The sequence below is a fragment of the Musa acuminata genome, chromosome BXJ1-7 (genome assembly GCF_036884655.1).
Source record: "Musa acuminata AAA Group cultivar baxijiao chromosome BXJ1-7, Cavendish_Baxijiao_AAA, whole genome shotgun sequence".
Taxonomy (NCBI): domain Eukaryota; kingdom Viridiplantae; phylum Streptophyta; class Magnoliopsida; order Zingiberales; family Musaceae; genus Musa; species Musa acuminata.
The window spans coordinates 39,670,659-39,697,343 of NC_088333.1; the positions used below are offsets into that span (position 1 = coordinate 39,670,659).

The 26,685-nt window shown below is 37.3% G+C and overlaps 3 protein-coding genes across 6 annotated transcripts; 2 read left to right on the forward strand and 1 right to left on the reverse strand.

Moving 5' to 3' along the window:
* Positions 1-173: 173 nt before the first annotated feature.
* Positions 174-6,897, reverse strand: LOC135679334 (probable methylenetetrahydrofolate reductase (NADH)). The gene is made up of 12 exons (XM_065192974.1): positions 6,547-6,897; positions 5,665-5,847; positions 5,307-5,367; positions 5,128-5,210; positions 4,084-4,257; positions 3,417-3,590; positions 3,242-3,342; positions 3,016-3,127; positions 1,678-1,758; positions 1,364-1,541; positions 853-1,187; positions 174-595 (listed from the first exon to the last, which is right to left on the reverse strand). The coding sequence occupies exons 1-12, from the start codon at positions 6,766-6,768 to the stop codon at positions 512-514; spliced, it is 1,788 nt and encodes a 595-aa protein (XP_065049046.1). The 5' UTR covers positions 6,769-6,897; the 3' UTR covers positions 174-511.
* A 2,557-nt stretch (positions 6,898-9,454) lies between these two features.
* On the forward strand, positions 9,455-18,075 carry LOC135679338 (ethanolamine-phosphate cytidylyltransferase-like). 2 transcript variants are annotated; one of them, XM_065192978.1, is made up of 10 exons: positions 9,455-10,028; positions 11,479-11,714; positions 12,477-12,658; positions 14,517-14,588; positions 14,758-14,825; positions 14,982-15,102; positions 16,107-16,172; positions 16,259-16,381; positions 17,655-17,736; positions 17,857-18,075. In XM_065192978.1, the coding sequence occupies exons 1-9, from the start codon at positions 9,703-9,705 to the stop codon at positions 17,724-17,726; spliced, it is 1,266 nt and encodes a 421-aa protein (XP_065049050.1). In that variant the 5' UTR covers positions 9,455-9,702; the 3' UTR covers positions 17,727-17,736; positions 17,857-18,075. The 2 variants fall into 2 exon arrangements, with proteins under 2 accessions (XP_065049050.1, XP_065049049.1); XM_065192977.1 differs by having other exon boundaries at positions 9,456-10,028; positions 17,655-18,075.
* A 1,784-nt stretch (positions 18,076-19,859) lies between these two features.
* LOC135679339 (probable serine/threonine-protein kinase PBL8) lies at positions 19,860-24,875 on the forward strand. Of its 3 annotated transcripts, XM_065192981.1 has the most exons (7): positions 19,860-20,001; positions 20,178-20,868; positions 21,642-21,976; positions 22,203-22,338; positions 23,531-23,667; positions 23,800-23,923; positions 24,132-24,875. In XM_065192981.1, the coding sequence occupies exons 2-7, from the start codon at positions 20,814-20,816 to the stop codon at positions 24,587-24,589; spliced, it is 1,245 nt and encodes a 414-aa protein (XP_065049053.1). In that variant the 5' UTR covers positions 19,860-20,001; positions 20,178-20,813; the 3' UTR covers positions 24,590-24,875. The 3 variants fall into 3 exon arrangements, with proteins under 3 accessions (XP_065049053.1, XP_065049054.1, XP_065049052.1); XM_065192982.1 differs by having other exon boundaries at positions 19,936-20,868; positions 21,717-21,976; XM_065192980.1 differs by having other exon boundaries at positions 19,938-20,868.
* Positions 24,876-26,685: the final 1,810 nt, after the last annotated feature.

The following is a 26,685-nucleotide window of genomic DNA, read 5'->3' on the forward strand; positions in this document are numbered from 1 at the left end:
ATCTCCAATCTCCTCTCATCCATCGTTCGATAAATGTAATATGCATGATATAACTTCCAAAAAAAATAACTAATGCTAACAATTAACACTACTAATTCAGTTTCCTCGGAAGAACATAAAATGACATAAAACTCAGACTTGGTTGAATGTCGAGACATCCAGTTCTTGTGACATTTCTCCTGAACATTTCCACCCATGGTATTCAACTTTAAGTTCCTTGAAGCCATCAAGAAACAAGAAGCTCAGTAAACAACAATAGCAACAGAAAGAACATCCACACCCAAAACCAGAGCAGCTCCAGGAACACATCTGGTCAATCGGTTTATTTGTGAAAACTAAATGATAGTTCAAGGTAATGACTGGTAGAATTTTAGCGCATCCAGTGGAATGCACGATGAGCAGTGGACCGATTACCATGCCCGGTTTCCATATATGAGGTAACGACATCACATGCTAAATCACAGACAAGTGTTGGTCATGGTAATGGGTAGACTTGATGGATTGAATCACTTCATATGTCCTTGAAAGCAGCAAAGATGTCGCCATGAATGTAATCATTGTCGACAAGGCTAACCAAGTAGTAACTTCGCTGTGCCTGTGAATGTGAAATGATCACAAACTAGTTAAGCCAATTAGTTCCCAGAAGTTCAATGAAAAGAATGAGCAGAGTCAAAGGAAAACGATTGTAAAATGGGAGGAAGAGAAAATATATCATGATGAAATTTCGGATTAGAAATTCATCAAACCCTTCTTGAAACAAAAGTAGGCTAAGATGGAAAGCTCCAAACATCTGGTAAAACATCTGATTCTATATATCAACCAGTAAGACATGATTTACTAGAACTGATTTACCTGTTCTAGTAACTCCCTTGATGGATCGCCCTCAGGGAACAAGCGGGCCCATCCCCTTGACCAAATCTCGAAGGCTTCATCCTTCCAAATCATGAAGCTTGCAGGATCAACAACAGTTGGTTGGATTATCTCTTTGCCGGGAAAAATACCCCATGTTACTGCATTGACAGCATTTGGTGCAACATTGGAGACGGAATCCCCTTCTTTGTTCACAGCAATGTATGTAAGGGATGGCAAAGTTTTGCACTTTTCAATGATTAAATTTAACTTGTCTTTTGAACAAAAGAATTCCAGATAGGCCTTTTGATAGACATAACCCCCTGGTCCACCCCATCCTGCAAAATGGAAGAACATGAGGTTGAGCACGAGGCCTGACAACACAAGTTTGCAGATATAGGGCAAGTTGAATTAGTTTTCATAAAGCATATTTGCCAGTAGGACACACATACATGTATCAAGAAGTAACAGCTATCACTCATTAAGCACTTAAAAAAGGTATTGCTTAGCTTACCGACAGCAGAAGAGTCAGATTTCTCTCCATTAACTGCAGGTTGACTGTTGATGGTAAGAAAACCCTTCAAGTTAACCTGTGACAGTTGTTCATCGATTATCTTTGTCTCTGGCTGAAGCCCATCTAATTCAGACCAAGGGCTGCTCCTAAGTTTCCCCAGGCAAAATTTCATAAATCTCTGGCATATGCATTTCAGGAAGTAAGTACAAGTTAGCCATTCAATTGATTAATATGTAATGTTTTCCAAGATCTACTCATATTTCATAGCAATTTACAAGTGATACAAAACCCACTAATCAAGTTTAGAAAAGTACCTCATTAATATCAGCCGCAGATTTCAATGGTGTTGCCCATTCCTCTTGGAATTTCTTGTCCCGTGAGCGTGGGCGCATGAACTGTCGAACAAGTTAATAAGATGCAGCTGAGTCATGTAATTGCTAAGCTATTGTACGAAATTTTGTTCAGGATTAAATATATTGGGATAAAAACTTCTAATGAACTAAGCCAACCTCTCATTCAAGGAATATTACCACGATACATCTAGTCATTCAAAATAAAGTAATTTCTGTTCTAAATAAAGTAATTTCTGATACAAGTTTTGGTAATTGAGATTTTCCTTCGTGAATAGTAATCACCAACACCAATAAAAAAGTAAATTAAGAATATATATTGCCTTTGTGATAAACCATAAAGCAAATAGCTGCAGTTATAATTCACATTTCTTATTGCAAATTACAATAAAAGGCATGAGGAGAGTTAGTGGGACCCTAAGAAATACTTACTAGAAACATTAAACGATATTTCACTGCCCTTAGTTTAATTGCTGATATTGCCCTAAACAAAACACAATGGAGGGAAAGATCCATGACTTTTTATTGCAGCAGAAATGATGATAAAAACAATACTCTGCCGTTTGAGTTGCAGCATGTTGATGCAGCTCTTGTTTGAATACTTGCATATTTATAGATTACAAGTATTGCAAGTCTCAACTCTCAACAATGAGCAGTGGAAGCAGGGAAATTTTTTTGAAGATTTAGTTACAACAGGTAGGAGTCTGATCGAATTCTAAAGTGTGATATGGACTATGTTCAATAAATTCAAATGCAGTTTCTCCTCATGAGTATCAGAATAAAATCTGGAATATGGGATTTCCAATTTACATATAGCAAATGGAATTTGTGATAGGCTCCGCAACTCAAGTACGCTTTAGAAAAACATTGGGAATTCTTTTGTACAGTCAATTGACAAGATATCTTCTGTTTGTATTTGTTACAAGTACAACAGACTGATATTTAAAAGATCATAGAAGCTCTTTTTTTTCTAGTTAGTCAAATATAATGGAACAGATACACTGCCCTTCCGTTTGCCAATTTGTGTCCATCAGATAATGCAGCAGGAAAAGAAAAAAAGAGACATGGAAACCAATAAGCTTTACTTGCAACTTTATTATTGAACCTCTACAGCAACAAAACAAAGGAAAGTCAAACAAACGTACATTGTTACGAAATGCATTATTTCCTATCCAAATATTTTAAATTCATAAGATATCTCAGAAGAATTTTTCTGGTAAGAATTTTTCATAAATCAAACAAGGTCACATGTAAGAACAAAATTGGCAATCTTAAAGGTGCTGCAAGCGATGTTACAATTACCTGGTAATCAGTTAAAGCTCCATACGATGGGTTATTAGAATCACCCCATCTCCCATGTGGATACTGATCCCAACCAACAGTCCTTGAAATGTAACTTTTTGGTCGATTAGCCCTATTCAAATCAGCAAACAGAAACAGATCAAGATCATACACTTCAAGCATCATCCATGGAACTGGTAGTAACCAAGTAATTTGTAAATGTCAGAAAATGAAAAGCAAATGATACCAAAAAATAGGTCGAACATCTTCTTTGACACGAAAAATGTTAGCTGGACGTCTCCAAGGCAAGGACCTTGAAACTTTAGATTCTTCTATCAATCCAAGATTCTGAAAATGCAAGTATTTTTAGACAGGTAATATATTAAAAGACATGAAATGACAGTGGTGAAATAAATAGCAACCATTAGTATGGCCAATGCAGACTTCTCCATGTTTAATGTGTATAGATGCAACGTTTTGATTCCATGAGCTAAAATCTTCCTGCACATTTCGGTCCCTAAATGAATTCCATATGCCCTAACAGCCTCTTCATTGTCCTTAATTGGTTCCAAAGCAGCTGTAATCTCCGATGGTATCTGCAGAATATTACTAGTCAAATCATAATAAACTATGATCATATAAACAAACATTAATATCTAGAACTACCTGTAAGGCTCTAAGTCAATTAAGTCATAAACCTTGAAAAGCATGAGCCTACGGGTAAGCAGACAAAACATCATGGCACAAACCTTTGTCATGTTCAGTCCTTGCAGGAGGTAACTACTCAAGAAGAACACAGGAGTTTCCTCATACGATTAATTTGGCTTAGAATAGCCAACTTGGTTCAATAACTCAGCCTTCTTATTTTAACAGAGAACAATATAAGCACGATTTTTGAAAAGGAAAGACTCAGGGAACTAGTAATGCAGTGGCTTAACCAGCAATAAATAATAGAGTTAAGACCTTATGTCACATCACGCACATGGTTCACAGAGATACACATAACAACAATCTGATGTTATCTGATATTTCCAAAATGCTGTACCTTACCCAATGACAATAAAGAAATTACATAACAAGGTAACTTACTTTAGTTTTGCAGAACCCAGTCATTCGCAAGAAGCCCTTATAATTGTTGATTGGCATGATACCAGGTACAATTGGGCAATTGATCCCAATTTGACGACAGTCATTGACAAACTTCAGAAAATTATCAGTGTCATAAAATAGCTGAGTGATAATAAGATCAGCACCAGCATCCACCTGCACAAGGGATAGAGAAAAAGATGGGCTTCAGCAAGAAATTTTAAGAAAACAGAATAGTAGTAATTAGTAAAAACAACTAATCAGCATCAAAAGATTGAGACATTTTAACCATCCGTATCTAGGAAATCAATATTACTTCTAAATCCAATTCGACTTGTTACAATCAATGCATCATAACCCAATAGATCATTATTTAAAGAACTCTTACTGTCACATAAAATTTGAGTTTTAAGGCTTTAAGCAATCTACATTGAAAAAAAACAACATATAGATATTCCATCATAGGCATATTGGATAAATTTGCAAGGGATAGCAGAGGCATGAATAATTTCTGATATGATACAATTCCACAGACATTTATTGAGATCCAACTTTCTTTTAGGATGTCTGCTGATATTTACTTGAGGCATTAATGAGAGATATCTGCAACAAAAATCTTGTCTTCAGGTTTCTGCATCAACTACATTTAAACTTAGAGAAATTCAATATGACAATATATATATATATATATATATATATATATATATATATATATATATATATATTATATTATGTATATAGCATGCATTTTATGAAAAGCTTGTTTATCCATTTGATGGAAAAATAAGGCATCACCAGAAGAATATTTAGGCTAGTAAAAGACAATCAAAATTTGCATAAAATATTGCCACTGCTCCCTTCAGCATTAATTAGTAAGAAGGAAAATAGCAGAAATTTTCTACTTGGAAGGTTCCACACAGATAAGAAATACAAACTTAAACTGAAAGCTAACAAGCTAACACAATCCACCGAGCGCAGCTCTTGAACTGCTATTTAAATGGTTGTATTTCTTAACCTAGTTCACGATAAAGAAGAACAATAAATAACCTTTCTCTTCAAATAAGCCAGATCACTGTTATAGGCTTCCAGTGTAGCACCTCCATCTCCTTGTATCATGTCAGGATGTGCCTCTAAAATGGAATAGACTCTTTCAGAACTTACAATCACAGACCATATTAAGCACCAAGATGATAGCATGATATGACTGAAAGTATTTTATTAGTAACCTGGATAGCCGGCAACCGTGATACCAAAGTATTCTCCATATTTAGCCCGAATGTGCTGCACCTGTAAGATGATTGCGGCAGTCATGCATGGGCCCAAAAAAGTAATTGTCAAAAAGCATGACAAGTGACCATACAGACTGAGGCAACTTTCTGGAGCAGACAAATGACGACAAGTGCCAGAAATAGAAACAAGAATATAACTAGCAAGTATATGAGGTGTATTTAAAACATGAATATAAATAGCTGCTTAGTATAGGAAAATGTGACTAGATGACGTAGAAGACTTTTGATAAAGCCAGTCTCACAATATCTGGACTAGCTAAATAATGAGGCACTAAAGAGAAAATTGGAACCGTACCAGATCGAGGGCGCATGCAAATCCACCAGCCACTTGAACAAACTTATCCTGACCATGAGGAGGATCTCCCCTGAGTGCCAGAACATTTTGAATCCCATTGGCCTTGATGGTATCCAGAGCATGGTCAATCTTCTCTACCGGCATATTTGTGCAAGTCAAATGCATCATAGTTTCTACACAGATCTGCATAGACAAATCAGTGAATTCAGCACAATCATGATATGGCTACAAGAAGATTTTGCATGTGTTCAAGATAATGACGGTGAGCTAAATCTTCAATTTCAAACTTTCCAGCTTCGGTAAAGTCCGGACAGTCATCTACTGCTACCTGTTAATGTGGCCCATTGGGTCACAAATATGATGTGTAAATGCAGAAAGCCCCAGCAAGCAACTCATTATAAGCATATCAGTCTAGACATTCAAATGTCAAATGTAGAAGGTGCTGACTAGCTTAGTTGTTAAATATTTTGACAGATGATCGCAAAGCTTGTTATGAGCTCCAAATAGCGTCTTTGTCACTTACCCTTTGAAGAAAAAAAAAAGTCAAATGTGTAATTAAATACAAAAAGGATATATCTACCACATCGTTCCAATTCAGATCTGAAGTTCAGGAGCGTTTTATAGGAGCAAAAGCTAACTTTGAGCGACGACAGGTAACGAAAAGTTGAATAACGACAATGTAATGATCCAATTCAACCAACCAAGAATGCAGATTCGAGGCCAACGACCAACAGTATTCTTGAGCTACAAAGAAATAAGATCCGTCCTAAACATCACCGATATGAATGACATAATCCCATCTTACCGATCGATAAATAACTATCATGGCGATCAAATCAAAAAAAGAACTAGAATGTCAGCGTATCTATGAGAGAGGTCTACCATGTTCTGCATCCGATTGGCGATGTCAAGGGTGAGGTCGGCGGTGGATCCGCCGGCGCCCCAGGTGATGTCGCAGAAGGTTGGGTTGTGGGCGACCATGCGGTCCATGCGTTCGAAGAGGTTCTCCACGCCCTCCTCCGTCTTGGGAGGGAAAAACTCGAAGGAGAACACCGTCCTCCCATCGCCCTCGGTCGCCGCCCGGATCTTGTCGATCACCTTCATCGCTCCTCCCCTTCGCCTTCCTCTCCCACTCGATCGCAGCTGTGTTTGGCTACATGACTCCCCTTATAAACCCCAGAGGGAATAGGTTACACTACATTCCACTCGATCGGATCTGCTCTCGGCTCACCTACCACCTCTACTTGATCTCCGTCGACATTTTCTACACCACCTTTTACTTCTTGCTCGGGTCCTAATCGCACACCAACCCAACCCACCCACCATTTCTAGGTCCATCCTCTCTCTCTCTCTCTCTCTCTCCAACTTGTATGGAGAAATCGAATCCCTCCATCATCGTATCTTAACCGTCCAACCTTGCTTTGAGATTCGTGTGATCGATCTGATTGGAATTCGATGCCCAAAGTTAACCGACGGAAGAGCAACGTCGATGACTCCACGCGTCGATATTGCGAGCTAACGCGTGGCAACACGACTTGGGTGTCCGTCAACTGGAGGTCAAAACAGGTAATTCAAGTCGATTCGTATCGTTATACCTCACTTGTATGCACCCTTGATCCTCGTATCCCAGCCGTCCACTCCTGCTTTGAGATTCGTGTGATCGATCTGATTGGAATTCGATGCGGGAAGATAACAGACGGAGGAGCGACGTCGTTGGCTCCGCGCGTCGATTCCGCGAGCTAAAGCGTGGCAGATAAGAGTTGGGTGTGCGTCAACAGGAGGTCAAAATAGGTAATTCCAGTCACGATTGATTCGTGTCATTATACCTCACATGAACTTTATTTCGCTTGTAAATCGAGATGTGGATGGTCAACCAATAACATGTAACAATGTGGATGGAGGACTACCCGTGGCAGCTTCACCTACCGCAAGACTTTGTATCGGAGCCACTGTGTCGTTGGTTGTGCAGCCAATCATTTCACGTAGCTTTCTACCAAGCGAAACCTGCCACTTTGGACGAGTATGAGCTACTCATGAAATGCTTGCAAGATAACCTCATCTCATTGGTCGACCGAGTGGGCCCCAATTGCGAGATGTGTGTCGCCATTTGCATTTATGAGATTTGTACGTCTTCACGTGTTCAAAATAAATAATAGTTGTAAATGCAATAAATTGTAAATATTCGTGGACGATTTTCTTAAAAAAAATATTTTTATAATTTGATAATATTTTTATTTTTAGTTTTCTCATTTAGTGCTTTTATTTTTTCTAATATCTTATATATTCTTATTATCGTCTATCACTTGTTATGCGACCATCTCTTCGTGATTGTCTCTGTCTCACTTGTTATGCGATCATCTCCCGATCCAATTCACAATAAACAACAACGATGGATATTTAAAATATTAGAAAGAAATTAAATATATCAAATAAAAAATTTAAAATATTAGACAATAATTATGATCTTCCATTTGGTTTTTATCGTTGCTCATTCTCTTGCTATGAGTCTTAATGCACTCTTCATTGTCACTCGTTGTGTTTTCATCTCCTCATCTAATTCACAATAAACAACAACAATGGATATTTAGAATATTAGAATAAAATAAAAGATATCAAATAAAAAATTAAAAATATTAGACATCATTCGGAGAAAGCTTTAAAATATATTTTTTATAAAAATTAACCAATATTTTTATTATTACTTATAATAAGTAAAGTTAAAAAGAAATTAGGCGATGACTATGTAAACTAAAAATAAGAGATACCATGCGAGGAAGAAGTGTCCAAATATTTCAAAGATTTAATTGCTACATATCAATATTTTAATTATGTGCAAGTAAAGATGAATTATTTGCTGAAAAGATTTATAAATATCACATCACTAAAATTTATCTAAAAAATAAAATAGTATAACAATGATACACCAGATTTACTTATGAAATATTAAAAGTTCAAAATCTCAATTGATACATTTTGGTTAAAGGATTGAAACCTTAGTTGTCATATTTTTATACTTTAAGTATTGGTATAGTCTTGATGTATTTTAGACCCTCATACAAAAGATTTACGGTTCAAAATATCAACTGATATATTTTAGAAAGTATCATAAATTTTATCTTTCTATTTTACCCTTTGTAAAAAATAAAAATAAAATTATCAAAATTTAGTAAAATTATATATTCAACCAAAGTTATTAATTTTTATAATTATCACTCTGATTTTAGGTTTCACAACTGTATCTTTCAGCCAACCTAAATTAATTGTTTCATGAATCTCTAATTTGAATTAATATTTTCAATAATTTATTGTGATACTAAATAATTTGATTTCAGGTATTCATGCTTTTATATTTCATAATTACAAATAGAATAAAAACCATGATTAAAAGTGGTAATCTTAACATTTTTGTAGTGATACTAAAGATAGTAACGTACGTAAAAGAAACTATTATTTGTTATATAAAATTTATAATATCTTCATTTAGTCTCACATAATAAATAAATAATTTAAATGATATATAGAAACTTTATGAATATATTATTACAAATTTAATTTTTAACTTTGTTGACTCAACCAATTACATTAATAATTATCCCAATATAGTATTAAATATGAATAGAATTAGTCACGTGCACGGCATGTGTTCCATGTTATTAACAAGCATTTATGATCTCCTCCGAAGATATATCAGAAACTTCTACTTATTTCTACGGTCGCTGCTCGTTTCATCGATCGGACGGTCCTTAGTAATCCATCACGCCCCATCGCCTTATTGGGGCTCTCACTCCACGCCGGTCTCTCTCTCTCTCTCTCCTCCCCTTCGCTGGCTCTCACTCGCCCCGTGAACGAAAGAAGGGAACACCACACGCTCTCGGCCCTATAAATAATCGCCTCCCCACTTCGGCCTCATCTCCGATCGAGAGGGCCCGGATGGCGGGAGGAGGTACACCGTTCTCCGATAACGCTGAACATCAGAAACCCTAGATCCGAGATCAGATCCGTCTACGTTTGCCCTTTCTCCCCCCCTCTTGGCTGTTGATGGGATCCGGAGGCAGCGCCATGGAAGTCCTCGGAAGCCCCAGCTTCGCCGCGGCGTGCCTCCTCGGTGGCCTCCTCCTCGCCCTCTCCCTCGTCTCGATCCGCCTTCCGCCGCCGCTCTTTGGGGTGCGGCTGCCCGGGATCCGGCGGAAGAGGAAGACGCCCGTCCGGGTTTACATGGACGGGTGCTTCGACATGATGCACTACGGCCATTGCAATGCCCTGCGCCAAGCCCGGGCGCTCGGCGATCAGCTCGTCGTCGGGGTTGTCAGCGACGACGAGATCACGGCCAACAAGGGGCCCCCCGTCACTCCCCTCCATGAGAGGTACGTAGATCTTATATGGGTCTTTTGAGATGTTGCTTTCTAGTTTTATTGTGGTAATGTGAGTTGACATTTCTTTTAATTCTCTTTCCAACGTTTATTAGGTTTTGTATAACCACTTGATTTTTATTATATTTTGTCACGGTCAAATAATTGCTATCTTTTATCTTGAATTTGTTAGGTAATTCACGACGTTTTTGTATTACACATTCTTTTTTTTCCCCTTTTCTTTCTACAGTTTATGTGAATGACAAATTGGCAATGAAGAGCAATATGTAACTTGAAGTTGTTGAGTCCTTTGGCCGGTGGTTAGCACAGTTCAAGTGTCCATTTGATTTTCTAAAACGCAAATAGAAAATTTATGATGCCATGCATAGATCTTGAGCCCGTATATTTTCTTTTATTTATTAGTAAAATGCAATATATAATTATCCTTGTGGGACATTTGTCTTCGTTCATCGTTTTGTTCCAGTTTAAGGTGAGATTTTTTATCAACTCCTGTGTGCACATCTAATTTCCCAAAGAAAGTTTCAAATGACCAATGCCTTTATAGTCCTATCTAAGTATGGTGTGTGCACATAATGATAACTAACCTAATTATAGGATAGTCACATAGGTGTTGTATTTCCATTAATACACTTAGTCAATGATGGCTCTCTATAGGGCCTATGAACCTTTATTAGATGTAACAAACCTGCTGTCCATCACATCACCCTTGGAGAACATCCGAATCTCTGGTGTTGGTTATTAGTTTGAGCACCATATTTGGTCAGTTCTGTAGGATTTTTTTTTTTTTGCCTGATCAGTTCATTCCTGCCTAGATTTCACTGAGCTTTTGACAATGGATATTAATTCCAGTGTTCCACATACCCTGGGTGGTCGGATGATGTGCACTACACGATTGCTGATTTTATGCTTCTGCTATAATCCATGGATGAACCCAGTGAACTAAGTTGCAAAAGCATGAGACAACATTATATGTAAATTTTTGTTTAATGTTTGATAATGTTTTGTCTATCTTGTAAATTAGTTTAATAGCTTTCAGTTATTAACTAATTCGATTTGTATCGAAGTTATTCTTTCATTCTTTTGTCATTTGATTGTACCAAGAAGCAATTGCATTTTTCATCCATAGACTATAATATCATCTGTGAGTGCATGGCAGGTTGCATGGTCCGTATGTAGGCACCAGTCATGACATCCAGTCATGTGGTTGTTAATTTGAGTTGCCAATGTTAGCTAGTCTTTTTAACTCAGAATTTTGCTTCTTTAATTTTTCATGTCTTGTTGTCAATGAAATAGAAAGTAGTTTACCATTTTTTAATAAATTTGTTCATAATTGCAATTAGATTATATTTTCGATGAGACTGGTTTGCCTCGTACAATATGAACTCCCTGTGAGCAGTGATCGATATTCTACGTGTGACTATTTTATGTTTCATATTTTTGGTAGGATGATAATGGTAGGTGCTGTGAAGTGGGTTGATGAGGTCATTCCAGATGCTCCATATGCTATCACTGAAAAGTTCATGAAGAAGCTCTTCACTGAATACAATATAGATTATATTATCCATGGTGATGATCCTTGTCTGCTTCCAGATGGCACTGATGCATATGCCTTAGCCAAAAAGGCTGGTCGCTATAAGCAAATCAAAAGAACTGAAGGAGTGTCAAGTACAGACATTGTTGGTACTCATTCTGCTCTTGCTTTTGCTTTTCTGTCTTGAACCAGGTTTTTTCTTGTAAGCAACCTCATCATACTTGATCATGCATTTGTTTGGAACATGGTATGTTCCAGTTGTGGTATTAGTACGAAGGATAAGATGTTAGATTACGTTATCAAACTTTGCTTTCAGAGTAGAATCTTGATTATACAAGATTCAAGTTATTGTTGCTTGGTTCAGTTCTACGATTCAAACATAACATTGGCAGGTAATAGGAACAACTAGATCGGCATTTGTCAGCTTTTTAAATAATTCTGCCCTTTTCTATAGTGCATAATTGGTTCTTTAATACTAGCAATCATTAGATCTATTCACTTGCTGATAATTGTACACGTTTATCACATTGCATATTTTGTGGTAGTAAAATCCATGTGGAAGATTTCTGTATATGGGGTAAATATACATTATTGGCACGACCAACGTATCTAAATAATCTCTGGAAGTGCACCTGGAAGCATCACTTGGAGTATTAACCTTTAATCTAACATATTGTGTTTGCTCTGTTGGTGCTACTTTGGTACTCTTTTTGGAGTTGCTGTTGTAGAGAGTGAAATTTGTATGCTTGAGTTGATTTGATATGTTGGATATATGTGTTCCACTTCTTATTCTCCTTAAGTCATACCGATTGATTTCTTTATATCCAAAATTCTAACTATATTGATTTACTTCATGTTTGGTTAAATAGTCTCTTTATACACTGTGGTAAAGCTTGCAATTGGCATAACAGGTCGCATGCTACTTTGTGTAAGAGAGAGACCACTTGGTGGTAGTCATAATCCTTCTTCTTTGCAAAGGCAGTTCAGCCATGGGCACAACCAGAAAGTTGATGATGTGGGGTCTGGTACTGGAACTCGGATATCCCATTTCTTGCCTACATCTCGCCGAATAGTGCAATTTTCAAATGGCAAGGTAGACATGTTGAAGCCTCCTCCAAGTATTAGATTTCTGTTACTAACTATACCAATTATATTTGTTGCTATTATTTTTTTGGTGATTCTTTCTCTGTGTCAGAGTTCAATTTCTTGATTTTCTTTTCTTGTGGGCGATAAATATAACCTGAATAGTTTGATATTTGGCTCTAATTTTTTAAGCACTTCTGCAAAGTCGTAATAATACTCAATTCAATTCTGGCGATGACATGTGACTTGATGTGATACCTTTAGTGCAAGAATTCATATCACAGATATCCTTGTTATCTTGTTTCTTTTAATAGTCTTTTGCAAGTTCAAACAAGTTTATTGCTTGCATTCAGCTGACTCTTTCTAGAAGGCTAACTACCGATGATGATTAGTCAAGCAGCTACTTTGATGAATCCAATATGTAAAGAAAAATGACTTTTATTGTTGAAAGTTGCATACAAAGGCAAGTATTTTCATTTCTATTAACATGGGTAACAATGAAATCATCTTGGAGTCTGGGGATTGAACCCTTCAATAAGATGTTCTCTAACCATCTTTGCCCATTCTTTTCTTATGTCATTCTGCCTATTAATATGAAGACCATATTCTTTTTCTTTGCTTTATCATGTTTTGTTTGGGATTTGATAACTTCTTTTTTCTTGTTTAATATTATGTTATTAAAACCCTTGTTCAATGTGCCTGATTGCATCTACTTCTTACTGAACTACTGTTGGTGGGTGAAATTAGATTGTTTATCCTAATCATTTGAACTCATCTGTCGAGTTTTTTGGAAATATATCTATTGCTGTATGTTGGACAACCATTTGGATGAGGTAGAGCAAAAGGCATGTTTTGGTTGAATGTTAGCAAAACCACTTTTAAACATCAAAATGGCTTATTTTAAGTCCTTATTTCTGCACTTGTAAAGTGTTGGTTATGTATTATGCCCCTCAGTTCCAAATTTTTTTTCAAGTTCCCTTCTAGTGTTCGTGTCTAATTATCTTGCGTATGTTGAGGTGGAGGGATGTAGTTTTTGCTTCTTTTTAATCTTCTTGGTCCTTTGTGCTTATTTCACATTGTTTTTATTGGTCATCAACCATTTAAGATAATTTGTTTCCAATTAAAATTGTTATATTTATGTCTAACATTATCATCGTAAATATAGAAGTATTTACAATGTTCTTTATTCTTGTTAATATTTTCAGCACTTTATGGTTTGTCAATATATGATTGTGCTAAAAAAAAGTTATTCATTTTATTCTGATACCAATCATGTTGCTTATTTTACATCTTAACAATTTCATTAAAAGAATATTAATATTCTTATATAGGTAAATGGAGAGATGATTTTGTCAATCTAATGCACTCATTGAGCCTAAAGCAATTTTGACAGAGTCCCTTCTTTTTTTGTTACCACACATTGACACACTAAGTTCATATCTTTCTGTGAGGAAAAAATTTGGCCACTGCATGCTTATTACTAGGTAGCATGACTATGTATTGTGTCTGACCATTCATAGGTAATAGAAAACATAGCCCAGTTTTATTTCAATAAAAAATGAACCGTTCAAGATGGAATATTAAGCATAAACTCGAATCACTTGTTTTGAACATGTGGAAACAAAGATCATATGATTATGGCTTTGTTCTCGAAGTCAACAAATTGTCTCCCATATAATCCTCCTAGTGACTGAGCAAAATTACTATATCATTTCATAAAATTAATTTCCCCCACCCTTCTACGATCTTGGTGGCACATGTATTGTTTATATGCTCAGTGCATGCCACTGACTTATTAATTGATATGCTCTTAGTTTTTTCATTTAAACATGCTGTTCACTGTCTGATGTTTGCCATTTCTCATACAGGGTCCAGGCCCCGATGCTCGCATAATTTACATAGATGGTGCATTCGATTTGTTCCATGCAGGACATGTGGAGGTATATTAAGCTATTTCTGGCCCCTAATATCGCTGAAAATTCACATTTTGGTTATATCAGAAAATAAAGCTCATAACAGATACAAACTTCCGTGACAGTTACTGTTGTCATCTTTATCTTGACTTTCACTTCCCTTGCTACTGATTATTAGTATCATTTCTGTGTATAGATTCTACGACTTGCTCGAGGACTTGGTGATTTTCTACTCGTGGGGATTCATACAGATCAGACAATCAGGTCACTTTATTCTCATTTTGACTCCTCCTGCCTTTATCAATCACTTATATTCCTTGTATTGTAAATTATTATTTGATGTTTCTCTTTTGTCTAGTTTATGCTGAGTAATATCTTTTTTCAGTAAACTGATAATTTATATTTTGTTACTTTGCACAGTGCTACTCGAGGAGCTCATCGTCCAATAATGAATCTTCATGAGAGAAGCTTGAGTGTGTTGGCCTGTCGTTATGTAGATGAAGTAATTATTGGTGCCCCTTGGGAAGTTTCAAAAGATATGGTTAGTAACAGTCATGCAGTTTTTGTGTGATCCACTGCCCCTCTGAAGAGGGAAACACTTTCTGCATACTTTATATGATAGCATGAAGCTATATCTCAATATTCTTGATTTTTTTTTTTTAAGTTTCTTCTTATAGCCTAAAACATGGAATAGCAATGTAGCCATAATTCTCTGCATTTTATCTGTCACAAGACAAATATTTAAAGTTACATGCTTTTTGGAGAAAGTGTTCTTTGTGAAAACTATTCCAAGTAAATATCATGACTTGTTGAAATTCTCATTAATGTGGATGAACTTGATGAATCAATTTTGTTTTCTCTTCTAAATTCTCATTAGGGGTGAGTCCTTGATGATGTCTAGCTTGAGCTTTGACAGAGCCTTATGTTAGTGGATATGAACACCTTGGTTCCAGATTGGATCAGACTATCATACAAGATCTGACTCTTATAGAGATGGAGAGGTTGTTTCCGTGACTCGAACCCTAGTCTCCCAGGTCGCAAAGGAGCAACCTTACCGTTGTACCAAGGCCCACCCTCTTATATCCGATTCAAAAATCTGATGGGTTGCTTTTACCTGATCCAATCATGATTTGGATCTCTGATCCATTTATGCTTCACAAGGGTGTGTCAGTTAGGATTAGCCACTCTTGCTCTTCAAACTTCTATAAGATGTTTTAAGATTAGAGATAATTGTTGCATTGACTACATCTTCCACAAGAACAATCATGAGGGAACTATTTCTTTGATTTTCAAGGTAAGGTTACAAAACTTTTTTGAGCAGATGTATATTAGAGGCTTTTACATTAAATACGTATTGTATCTTTGTTTGAGATTATTAAAGCTATTTTCTTGTGGTTACATGAACATTCTAAGAGGCGAGCGAGCTATTTATTTGATCCATCCATATGGTTGTCATTGGCTTTTTTTTTTTTTTCCTTTCATAAGGTGACATTTCTTATCTGCCTGTTAGACTAACTTGATATTTCTATCTTTTTGTATCTGCAGATTACTACCTTTAATATCTCTTTGGTTGTTCATGGAACAGTAGCTGAAAATATGGATTTTCTAAAGGTACCCTGGTGATTTTTAGATCTTATAATGCCACAAGAATGTAAATAACCAGATTATTCATGCTATCATATGGCTTGACTTTGCAGGAAGAGTCTAATCCTTATGCTGTTCCGATGGATATGGGAATCTACAAGCAATTAAAAAGTCCTCTAGATATCACCACTAGTACAATCATCAAGCGAATTGTTTCAAACCATGAATCGTATCAGGTACTTCGAATATGGTTATGTTAGGAATGATATTCAAAAGGATAAATTTATCATTTTCAGTATACTGTATGGTTAACTTCAATCTTTAATATTTTGGAATCTGTAGTAATTTTGTCACACCATTCATTAAATAATTCAGTCCAGTTTTGAGAAAATTATAAATCACAACTCTAGATAATAGTTTTGCAATTGAAGTCTGCTGTTCATAGTTATTAACTCTGAGCAGTGAACCAGTATGGAGATTTGTGATTTATCATGTTTTCATAACTGATCTGTACTATTTAATGAATGGTGTGTCAAAATTACTGCACATTTTAAAATATTAAATATTGATGTTAAGTTATACATGTCAGCTATTTCATTTCATAATTACTGCATCATAATCACATATCAACAACTCTTATTTTATTATTAAGTGTTAACTATTAATATTAACTATGAGCTGCAGATGTAAATTGCATGATCAGTACCTAGAGTTGTGATTTATCATGTTTTCATAACTGACTTGGACTATGGAATGAACGATGTGATAAAATTAATCTTGTGACTCGCTTGCTTCTGCCATTGGATTATTGATCTTTAACATTCTGAGGCTCTCAAGATGAGAATACTGAGATGAATTTATGGGGTTATTAAGAAAAATGGAAAAAAAAATACTTTTATTTGTGGACAAGAAGGTATCGCTTCGATAGAGGATAAGATGAGAGAAAATTCTTTAAGATGATATGAGCATGTGCTTAAGAGACTCCCGAATACGATAGTCAAAAGAGATGAAATGATTACTGTTAATGGTATGAGGAGAGGTAGAGGAAAACCTAGAAAGATTTTAATAGAAACTATAAATAAATATGTAATTACTCTAAACTTAATTAAACATATGATTTTTTTACATATCTCAATGACGGTAAGAGATCCATATAGTTGATCCCAAATAGTTGGGACTTACAGCTTTGTTATTGTTGATTCTTGATATATAGTAAATTAGTCAATGTTGTAGGGTTAACTAGGTTGTTAGTGGATATGATGTGACCATTTGCAGTAGTGGTGATCACAAATGCAATTTTATGCTGCTAGTTATGCTCAATTCAGCAAATACATATGCAAGGAGTAGTGAAATGCCATTAATTTTGATATTTTCACACTTAACCACTTAAAGGCTAAAGATTATGTTTTGCGCAAGTGTTTCACATCCCTTGCACTAAGTCATGGCCTTCTGATGACCTGAATGCACTTTGATTTTGTTGATGAGAATACTTCTTTGCCATTGTTACAGAAACGAAATGAGAAGAAGGAAGCCAGCGAAAGGAGGTATTACGAGAACAAAAGTTATGTAGCTGGAGACTGAGTGTCACGAGGTCAACTGGAAGCTATTATTTCCGGAATCCTCCCATTATTAACTCCTGCAGAGGCAGTAATTGAAATATCGACTCAACATTAATTAGTTTTGAGTTTTCATCATTTTTAACGTTTTGCAGATAGCCATTATGCTGCTGATGTAGCTCAGATGATAGGCTGGAAGGTATAACCACGAGCATTGAGCAACGTAGTCTATCAAGTTAATTCTTTTTTTAACATGCTTAAATGTTCCCGTGCCAATCTTAATTATATCAGCCTGGGATGAGTTGTAACTGAGGTTCATTAGATCATACTTATGTATTCTTTGTTACGTTAGTGTGATACATCATTTCCTTGTATTTTAGCGGAGTTTGACCTTCTTATTCACCTGTTGTTAGAATCAATCAACCATAGCCTCATTTATTTACCAAGTGATATCAAAACCCAGAATATGGTAACATGTCATGCTATCTTTTTTTCTCGTTTATATCCTCCATGTTATCCAAATGGATCTATGGAAGTATCTTCCCTGATGTTTCGATGCATGATGTAGTGGTTGTTATGAGGATTCGATTTATGAAAGCATTGACACGTCGATTTGATTTGCTGATGGAAACATGAGGCCATGGCGTCGGACCTTCCACGATCTGTGGTGGTTGGATCCGTAGTCATTTCTTCAAACAGGGTGAAAGCGAAGCGGTGAGATGGATTAAGTCGATTTCGTTTGTCTTCAAACTGATGAAGAAGATAGCGAGCCAACCATAGAGTAGGGGTGGGTGAAACGTAGAAATCATTCTTTTCGCCATTCTCACCTCTGCTGTGCAGGGAAAGCTACGCCTCACCGGAGACGCAACCAAAAAAGTCTCACCTCGCAGATGGAACATTCAATTGACATGAGATAGCGAGCCATGGTGGATGGGCTCGGAACGACGACGAACACAATCCATACTCCTACGAGCGAAAGATGGAAGGGGACAGGGGACCAAATCTGCAGGATTCCTGTAAAGAACCTTTCGCAAGAACTGCTGTAAAGAGGATATTGCGCTCGCACACGCTGGCTGCAACGAGCATGGCCGCTGCCTTTGTGGAGTGGTGGTGGTGGGAACAATTCAGAGGTCAGCGCAAAAGGAGGGAGGTCGGTACCCTATCTCTATCATTATTTTTCATTTCATTCCAGTCTGGATTCCCGGAAATTAAAAATTCTGACCAAAAAAATCATACGCTAAATGGGGGAATTAGATCTAGTGATAGATTATTGAAGTGGCTATTGACGATAATTGGTGGATGACTAACTTAGATCTCGACTTGATGGTGTCGAAATATCACTTGGATAATGAATGGTTTAGTGCAACGCTCTTATATTTGGATCCGGAGTCGGATCCTCCATTTTCCTGTCGGATTCGAATTCGGATCACCCACCAACCATTAATTAGCTTCATCATGCCATACTGATGCCGAGGCGGAGGGATCCCATCCTCACGTTCCCTCCAACTGTCACCGCATTGGAATCCATTTCTTTTGAAGACCTCTCTCTCCACTGACCTTTCTGCACTATACAATTGCAGACGCTGGGCAGGTGGAGGCAGAGGTATGGCATGAATGTGGGATCTCAAACCCACATCTCGAAGCTTTCAGAACACCCCTCTCATTTAATGACAAGGATACAAAACCATCTGAGTCAACCACAATCTCACAAGATTAAATTGGGTACATGATATGATGGAATTTATATTGGCTGGATGTGCATTTGTTTAAGAGATAAGTTGTTTTGTTTCGCTACTTTGAGTGAGGAAGGAGGCAATACAACAAAGAGTATTGGCATGAATCTTTATGTAATGATGAAACCTCATTATGATTCATGTGTTCATTGACTCACTTGTACCATTTGGATTCCAATTAATTAATAGCTAAGGAACCACCACCACTGCTCCCCATGCAAACAGAAAGAAAGACCAATTCATTCGCTATCTCTCTGCATTACATGTAGCTCATGGTGTGTTGTCCATCTCCACCAACTTCGAAGACTTAGGCCTGCAATCTGGTCCACAGCCACTGATATGACTGCCACTACCCTACAAATGTATGGCCTATTTTATGTTACAGGTCTACCTCAGTGAGTGCAGAGACTGTGACTGGATCTTCTTTCTTCAATCTCAAGCAATTTATGATGCCATTTGCCATGATAAAAGGATTAAACCTTGAAACTTCTCTTCATTGTGTATTTTGTGAAGAGGGAGCTTTTTTGCTTTGGGAGACACTCACCTGAGATCAGAGAGTCAGCATCAGTATGCACTTGAACTGTGATTGGATCTTCTTTCCTTGAGCTCAAGCAATTGATGACCGCAATGTTGAATTTGCCATGATAAAAAAGATTGTTTTTCTTGGACTTCATTGTGTATACTGTGAAGAGGAAAGCTTTGCTTTGGGAGACACACCTGAGATTGTATAATTCCGTCTCCAGGAATCGCGTGCGAGTCTGCTCGCAGAGCCCACGCAGGGCGTCAGATCTGGTTACACTTCCGAAAGATTAATCTAGTGCAGAGCATGTGGCTTCGCCTGCTTCTGTGACATGTAGCAGATGCTACTGCTCCGAGCCAAACATCTTCTGCTTCAGTTTATTGCTAGGAAGCAGATGATGCCTGCCACAAATGAGAGAGTGTCCATTTGATCTCTCTCTCTCTCTCTCTCTCTGAGACTAATGCACTCTCTTCTACCGCCTCACTTGCTCACAACGCTTGCTTACAGGGGAAGAATGCTCTGCTAGGGAATCTTTGGAAGGTGATGATGTTGGTGTGCTTGTTGGGAAAAATCCCAAGTTCTTGACAGGAGAAGGAACGGGAGACAGCAAAAGCTCACCTTTCTCACTATTCTCTTCTTCTTCGTTCTGTTCCTCTCTCAGTCTCTCTCTCTCTCTGTGACGCGCACGCACGTACGCACGCACGCACATTCTTATACGTGCGTGTGTATATATAAATATATCTTTTTCGTCTGTGGTTTCTTGCCACGGTCGAGGGGTTTGGGGAGTCGCGGAAGGCTTAGCATCGCGTGGGAGGAGAGGGGTTTGAGAGCTGACGGAGAATGAGAGAAGGCTTCGAAGATGGGCAATTGCGGAACCAGAGAGGAGAATGCCGTCGTCGCCGCTCACGCGCAAGGTGACAGCTTTCACTATCGTTTTCCCCAAAATTCCCTCCTTTTGCTGCTTTCCCACCTTAATCTTGATTGGGATTGAGCCATTCTTTCTGTTTTGCCTCGATTGTGGACCGGATTGGTCGGGAAAACCTCATTCCTGTTGATTTGATCTTCGACTTGGGGTTTCGCCGATTTCGATTTTGTCCGAGTGATTTTTGATGGCATTGTGGTTTGGATTTGACCGATGAAACTAGTTGATCTTGAACTTTTGGAAATGTTGGATCTTTTTGGTGGACTCGGCCTCCTGAATTAAGATCTTCGAAGGTTTAGGTTTTCCTTTTTGTGTTTCGACTTATGGGGTTCAATTTTTTCTCCTCCTTTGCCTCTGTCTTTCTTCGTCAACATTGATGTGGTATTGCGTAGTTTTCATGCGTACATCATCTCGTTCCAGTCTAGTTTATTTTGTGATTTATACATTGTTCAGGTAGCTCATGCTGTTCTCTCTCTCTCTCTCTCTCTCTCTCTCTCTCTCTCTCTCTCTCTCTCTCTCTCTCTCTCTCTCTTGTTAGAAGGCCAGAATAATTTTGTAAGTGGAAGTAAGAATGAAATGTTTCAAGATTGTTGTCAACTTGTCATAGTAATTCCAGTTGCCCATATCATCATTCTAAATGTGATATAGTCTCTTAAGCAATCAACTTATATTCTTATTTCATGATGAAAGAATTTGTAATTATGTGGAAGCTGTGCTTTAATTCAAGTAGATGGTTTTATCATTTTAGCAACATTTTTTGTGCAGTTCAGCAGCTTCAAATGTTCCAAATACCTGTTAAGAATGCCCCTCCTGAGAAAAAACATACTCGTACTCTCTCAGACATAAGTGATCCTTCGACCCCGCGACACATTGAGGATTCGAGAAACATTGCAATATACACTGATGTGATTGCGTTCACATTGTTCGAGCTTGAGACTATTACAAAAAGCTTCCGGCCGGATTATGTTCTTGGTGAAGGAGGGTTTGGCACTGTCTACAAGGGCTATATAGACGAAAATGTGAGAGTGGGTCTCAAATCGCTTCCGGTTGCCGTCAAGGTCCTCGACAAGGATGGTCACCAGGGACACAGAGAATGGCTTGTAAGTTGGTTTGTGAAAGCTATATAGTTTATCTGGATTATTGTCTCCTAAGCTACAATTAATTCACCGTCTCATCAGTGGTTGGCATGCTTATTTGCAATGACTTGGTTCCATCAATATCAAATGTACACACAAAAAGATATATCTCTGCCCTAAGTTATCGAGCAATTTCAAGACTATACACCAGAGTTCTTTTTGAGTTTGACTTTCGTTCTTGTGTTATCAGACAGAGGTTAATTTTCTAGGACAATTGAGGCATCCTAATCTAGTGAAGTTGATTGGATACTGCTGCGAAGATGATCATAGGCTGCTCGTCTACGAGTTCATGTTCCGTGGAAGTCTGGAGAACCACTTGTTTCGAAGTACTTAATTCTGCCATTTGTTTCTCTACTTTAGTATGTATCTTTGTTGTTTGATGCATTCTTACGCCCTTGATGAATTTGTTAAGTTTCTCAATGTTCTAATATGCTTAAAAATGATACATGTTTGTATTTAGTTTCAGTATAAACTTTTAGTGACCATACTTAATATATCCTAAAGGACGGTTAGGGTATCTAGAAATTCTTGGTTATATTAAGTAGAATTTTTGTAGGAGATTTTTAATTATGAATGATAAAGTACTTGCTGTTATATATCATAAGTTCCTGCCTTTTGTCATCCGAATATTTATTCTGCAATTGATTAATAGATGGTTGGCTGACAAAAGTTATCGAGGGATTGATTCATGAATTCAATTGAATGGATTGCTTTTTTTTTTTTTGGGTGTTACTGTTAGTTAGCCAACAACTTAACTTGCTCACCAAGGAACAAAATGGTGATTGAAACATGATGGTCAAAGATGGTCATGACTCCTATAAAATTTTCTTCTTCCACGTGACTTGACTATGAATGTGCAGATGTTAGCGCATGAGAGGTATGATTAGAAATTGAAGCTGAAACCAAAGGACTAGAAAAGAGGTTTCTTTAGGCTTCTTCTTGTACTACTTTCTCCTATTTTAATGGTATCTTTTTGTATCGTAAATATCTTTGAAGTCAATATAACAAGGTCTTTGAAGGGTAATGCTAGTTTATGTGCCATTCCTAGTTATGCTATACAATAAGACTGGGTCATTTCTCAAACATATAATTTTGTGCAGTAATTTTATATTTTACATTTTGTTGAATTAATTTATTGACATTGTATTAACAAGGTGAATGGACCTTGGGATTGAAGCATGTGTAAGTGCAAATGGCTTGCAAATTAGTTATCTTTGACTACTATAACTTGTATGCACATAAGCAATCTTGATGTCTCTCATGGAGAGGGCATAAGCAGGGATTTCCTTGGTTGAAAATTTCCTTCGGTTTCTTCTGTCAAAGATTTCAGCTTTATTTTCTTTCAGCTATTTCAGTTCTCTTTGATGCTCGACCAATTGCACTTTTGTGATTGATGCCGATTTTAGTCTGTAACTTACAAATTTTTTTTTTCTGTCCTCATTAAAAAAACTTCTTATTATACTATTACCGTATTACGTACTAATAATTTCCATCTCAACCTGACTTTTCTTCTTTCAGAGACAGCGGCTCCACTATCTTGGGCCACAAGAATGTCAATTGCACTTGGTGCTGCTAAAGGGCTAGCTTTCCTTCATAACGCTGAAAGACCTGTTATTTATCGAGATTTTAAGACTTCAAATATTTTATTGGACTCTGTTAAGTATTGTCCTTCTCTTCGGTTCCTTACAATTTATAGTTTTCGTGTTTCTTATGCAAATGTTTCGTGACTCATTTGTGGATTTTGACATTTAACTTCGATTTTCTGTTTCTCTTCTTCACCTGCTCAGGATTACACAGCCAAGCTCTCCGATTTTGGTCTTGCAAAGGCTGGTCCAGAGGGTGATGAGACCCATGTATCGACAAGGGTAATGGGAACCTATGGCTACGCTGCGCCCGAGTATGTGATGACAGGTCCTGCATCTTGACATCGACAACTTAGAATTATTTCCATGTCCTAACTTCAGTTTTATATGCTATAATATTAGGTTTTGATAACTGAGTAGTTTTTACACTTACGGAATCTCTATGATGGTTAAATTGGCAGTATATGATTCATTACTTCGACTTTCTTTTCGATTGCCTTTAGTTTTCACCATGATCATATCCATGGCATGAGCAGGTCACTTGACAGCCAGGAGTGATGTTTACAGCTTTGGAGTTGTCCTTCTCGAACTCTTGACAGGACGGCGATCCGTGGACAAGACGCGCCCAAGCAAGGAGCAGAGCTTGGTCGATTGGGCTCGTCCCAAGCTCAACGACAAGAGGAAGCTGCTCCAAGTCCTCGACCCCAGGTTGGAGGATCAGTACTCGGTGAGAGCTGCCCAGAAGGCTTGTAGCCTGGCATACTACTGCTTGAGCCACAACCCAAAAGCAAGGCCTCTTATGAGCGACGTCGTGGAGACACTCCAGCCTCTGCAAGCGAGCAGCGGCAGCGAGAGCTCATTTCAGGCACTCGGAAGTAGTGTGCTTCCCGATCGCAGGGTGCACCACAGGCTTGCAGGAAGCAGCATCAGCTGCAAGCCGACTCCGAATGCGCAATGTTCGCCGGGTGCTCTTCCAGCATGCAGGGTTAAGTGAGTCTATTGCTCCACTCTCTGGTTTGCAGAGGTCATTGTATATGGACTATCTTGTTGTGCTTGCTTGTGTGGGTTTTGCTTCTTCTTCCACTATGTTTCCATGTAAATCTCATCTCATTACTGTCCTGTTTGCAAGATCTTTACTCCTAATCAGTGTTTTATGTATTTTAACTGAGCCAAACCTTGCCAAATGGGCTAGGTTTGTTCTGGAAATGAAAGCCAGTTGGAGCAGGAAGACCTGAATTGTACTCTGAAATATGTTCATCTTTAGGGTGGAAATAACTTCATCATGGTGTTCTTAGTTCCTATAATTCCTCTTGAGTCTTTGCCTCTTCAAATTATAAACGGTGAATTACTTAATTTTGATGTTTAGCCTTAATGTATATATTTCCAACTTTAATGCTTTGTCATATATATATATATATATATATATATATATATATATGATTTTTTTGCATATCTCAATGTCAATAAAATTTTATGATTTTATTGTTGTTATTATTTATTTTGATATTTTTATCATTGACAACTTCTTAAATTTTATGGCTCTTTCAAAAATCAATGATGACAAAATATCAATGTAGTCAAATCTAAATAATTAAAATTTTATGATTTTCTTATTGTTGTCATTGATTATAATTATTTTAATATTTTTTGGAGGGTAGATTTTTTATTTTTTAATTTTAAATCCTGAAAATAAATTTTATATTATATATATATATATATATATATATATCTCGAATATCGTTAGTATTATAAATATAATATGAAGAGAGCTGTTTGCCTCCAGAAAGGAATAATAGCATGGAACAGTAATAGAATCAAATTGGAGGCCACCCACTCCACCACTGTGCTTCGGGATGCGATGTGATCTATGAACTTATTCGTCCGTTCATCAATCTCTTTAGAAAATAAGGAAAAGTTCGACCCACACATCCATGCAATAACTCTAATTTCTCAGGAATGATGAGAGATAAATGGCTCTCTCTGATCCCTTCTCACTGAAACCACCAACAGTCATATATGTCGGCCAATTCTTCCTTTCCATGGTTTGCTATGCTATGTATCAGCGTACTCTCAGCTGTTCAGCACAACCTTTGCCATCAGCCACTTTTTCTCTCTCTAAAGCATCAGAGAAGACAGTCAACTCAGCCACGCACACAGACTCTCTCTCTCTCTCTCTCTCTGTGTTTGGATGGAAGGAAGCCGACGAGGCTTTTGACGTCTGCAAATTCCAGCCTTCCCACTTCTCGTACGCGCATTGGAGAGAGAGAGAGAGTTGACGGTGAGTGCGTGCGATCCCTCTCTCTTGCAAGATTCTTTTAAGTGTCGGGACGCCCAACTGTACCATTGGGTTTGATTACTGTCTTCCTTGAGAAGCAAAAGAAACGAATCTACAGACACCATTTCCCATTTGCATCCCACAATGCGAGAAGGTTGCAGTAAAATCAACTTCCATGTTGATCGCTAAGATACCTTTCGCGTTGTGGAACGGAACGAAACCTGTGAGTGTCTCTTTTGTGCTGATCTGTGCTGATCTCGACGGGTTTAGTATGGTCGACATACAATGCAACCTCTCTTTTCAGTTTCGTATCATCGATGCTTTCGATATATATATATTGATCCGAACAAAACATAAAAAATAATTTAGTAAAATATCATAAATAAATATCGATCGGATGCCATACGATTTAAGCAAATATAGCTATAATCATGATTCATTAATAAGATTGTGTTCAAGCGAAAAACAAAAGTTACGACAAGTGATAATTTTGCATTTCTAAGACTTCAAAATATAGTAATAAAAAGGCGATTGACTTCATCTACATCATATTTAATCTCAATCTATCCCGAAAAATATTTTTATCTTTTGTTGATAGAGAAAATATTACAAGAGAGGTCTAGAATAAGTAATTAAGAGAATATCTGTTATCTGTGTATCTCCTAAGAGATCAGATAACTGTAATCAAAATTCAATCATATTCATAATATATCTTATTTAATTATACAGAATCACATAATCTAACACTTAGCCTCCAGTTCAGCAAACCACGAACGGCACGAGGTGGCCGGATTAAGATTCCGTGCTTTTGAGCT

What these genes read in the sequence shown, in the direction of transcription:
- LOC135679334 (XM_065192974.1), bottom strand. Translation starts at nt 6,768, where the DNA reads ATGAAGGTGATCGACAAGATCCGGGCGGCGACCGAGGGCGATGGGAGG. An exon ending in CCAATCGGATGCAGAACATG is followed by an intron (nt 5,848 to 6,546) that starts GTAGACCTCTCT and finishes TTGTCTATGCAG; the next exon opens with ATCTGTGTAGAAACTATGAT. An exon ending in CTGCATTGGCCATACTAATG is followed by an intron (nt 3,343 to 3,416) that starts GTTGCTATTTAT and finishes TTGCATTTTCAG; the next exon opens with AATCTTGGATTGATAGAAGA.
- LOC135679338 (XM_065192978.1), top strand. Translation starts at nt 9,703, where the DNA reads ATGGGATCCGGAGGCAGCGCCATGGAAGTCCTCGGAAGCCCCAGCTTC. An exon ending in GTCAAGTACAGACATTGTTG is followed by an intron (nt 11,715 to 12,476) that starts GTACTCATTCTG and finishes TTGGCATAACAG; the next exon opens with GTCGCATGCTACTTTGTGTA. An exon ending in TCCATGCAGGACATGTGGAG is followed by an intron (nt 14,589 to 14,757) that starts GTATATTAAGCT and finishes TTCTGTGTATAG; the next exon opens with ATTCTACGACTTGCTCGAGG.
- LOC135679339 (XM_065192981.1), top strand. Translation starts at nt 20,814, where the DNA reads ATGGGCAATTGCGGAACCAGAGAGGAGAATGCCGTCGTCGCCGCTCAC. An exon ending in AGGGACACAGAGAATGGCTT is followed by an intron (nt 21,977 to 22,202) that starts GTAAGTTGGTTT and finishes TTGTGTTATCAG; the next exon opens with ACAGAGGTTAATTTTCTAGG. An exon ending in CAAATATTTTATTGGACTCT is followed by an intron (nt 23,668 to 23,799) that starts GTTAAGTATTGT and finishes TCACCTGCTCAG; the next exon opens with GATTACACAGCCAAGCTCTC.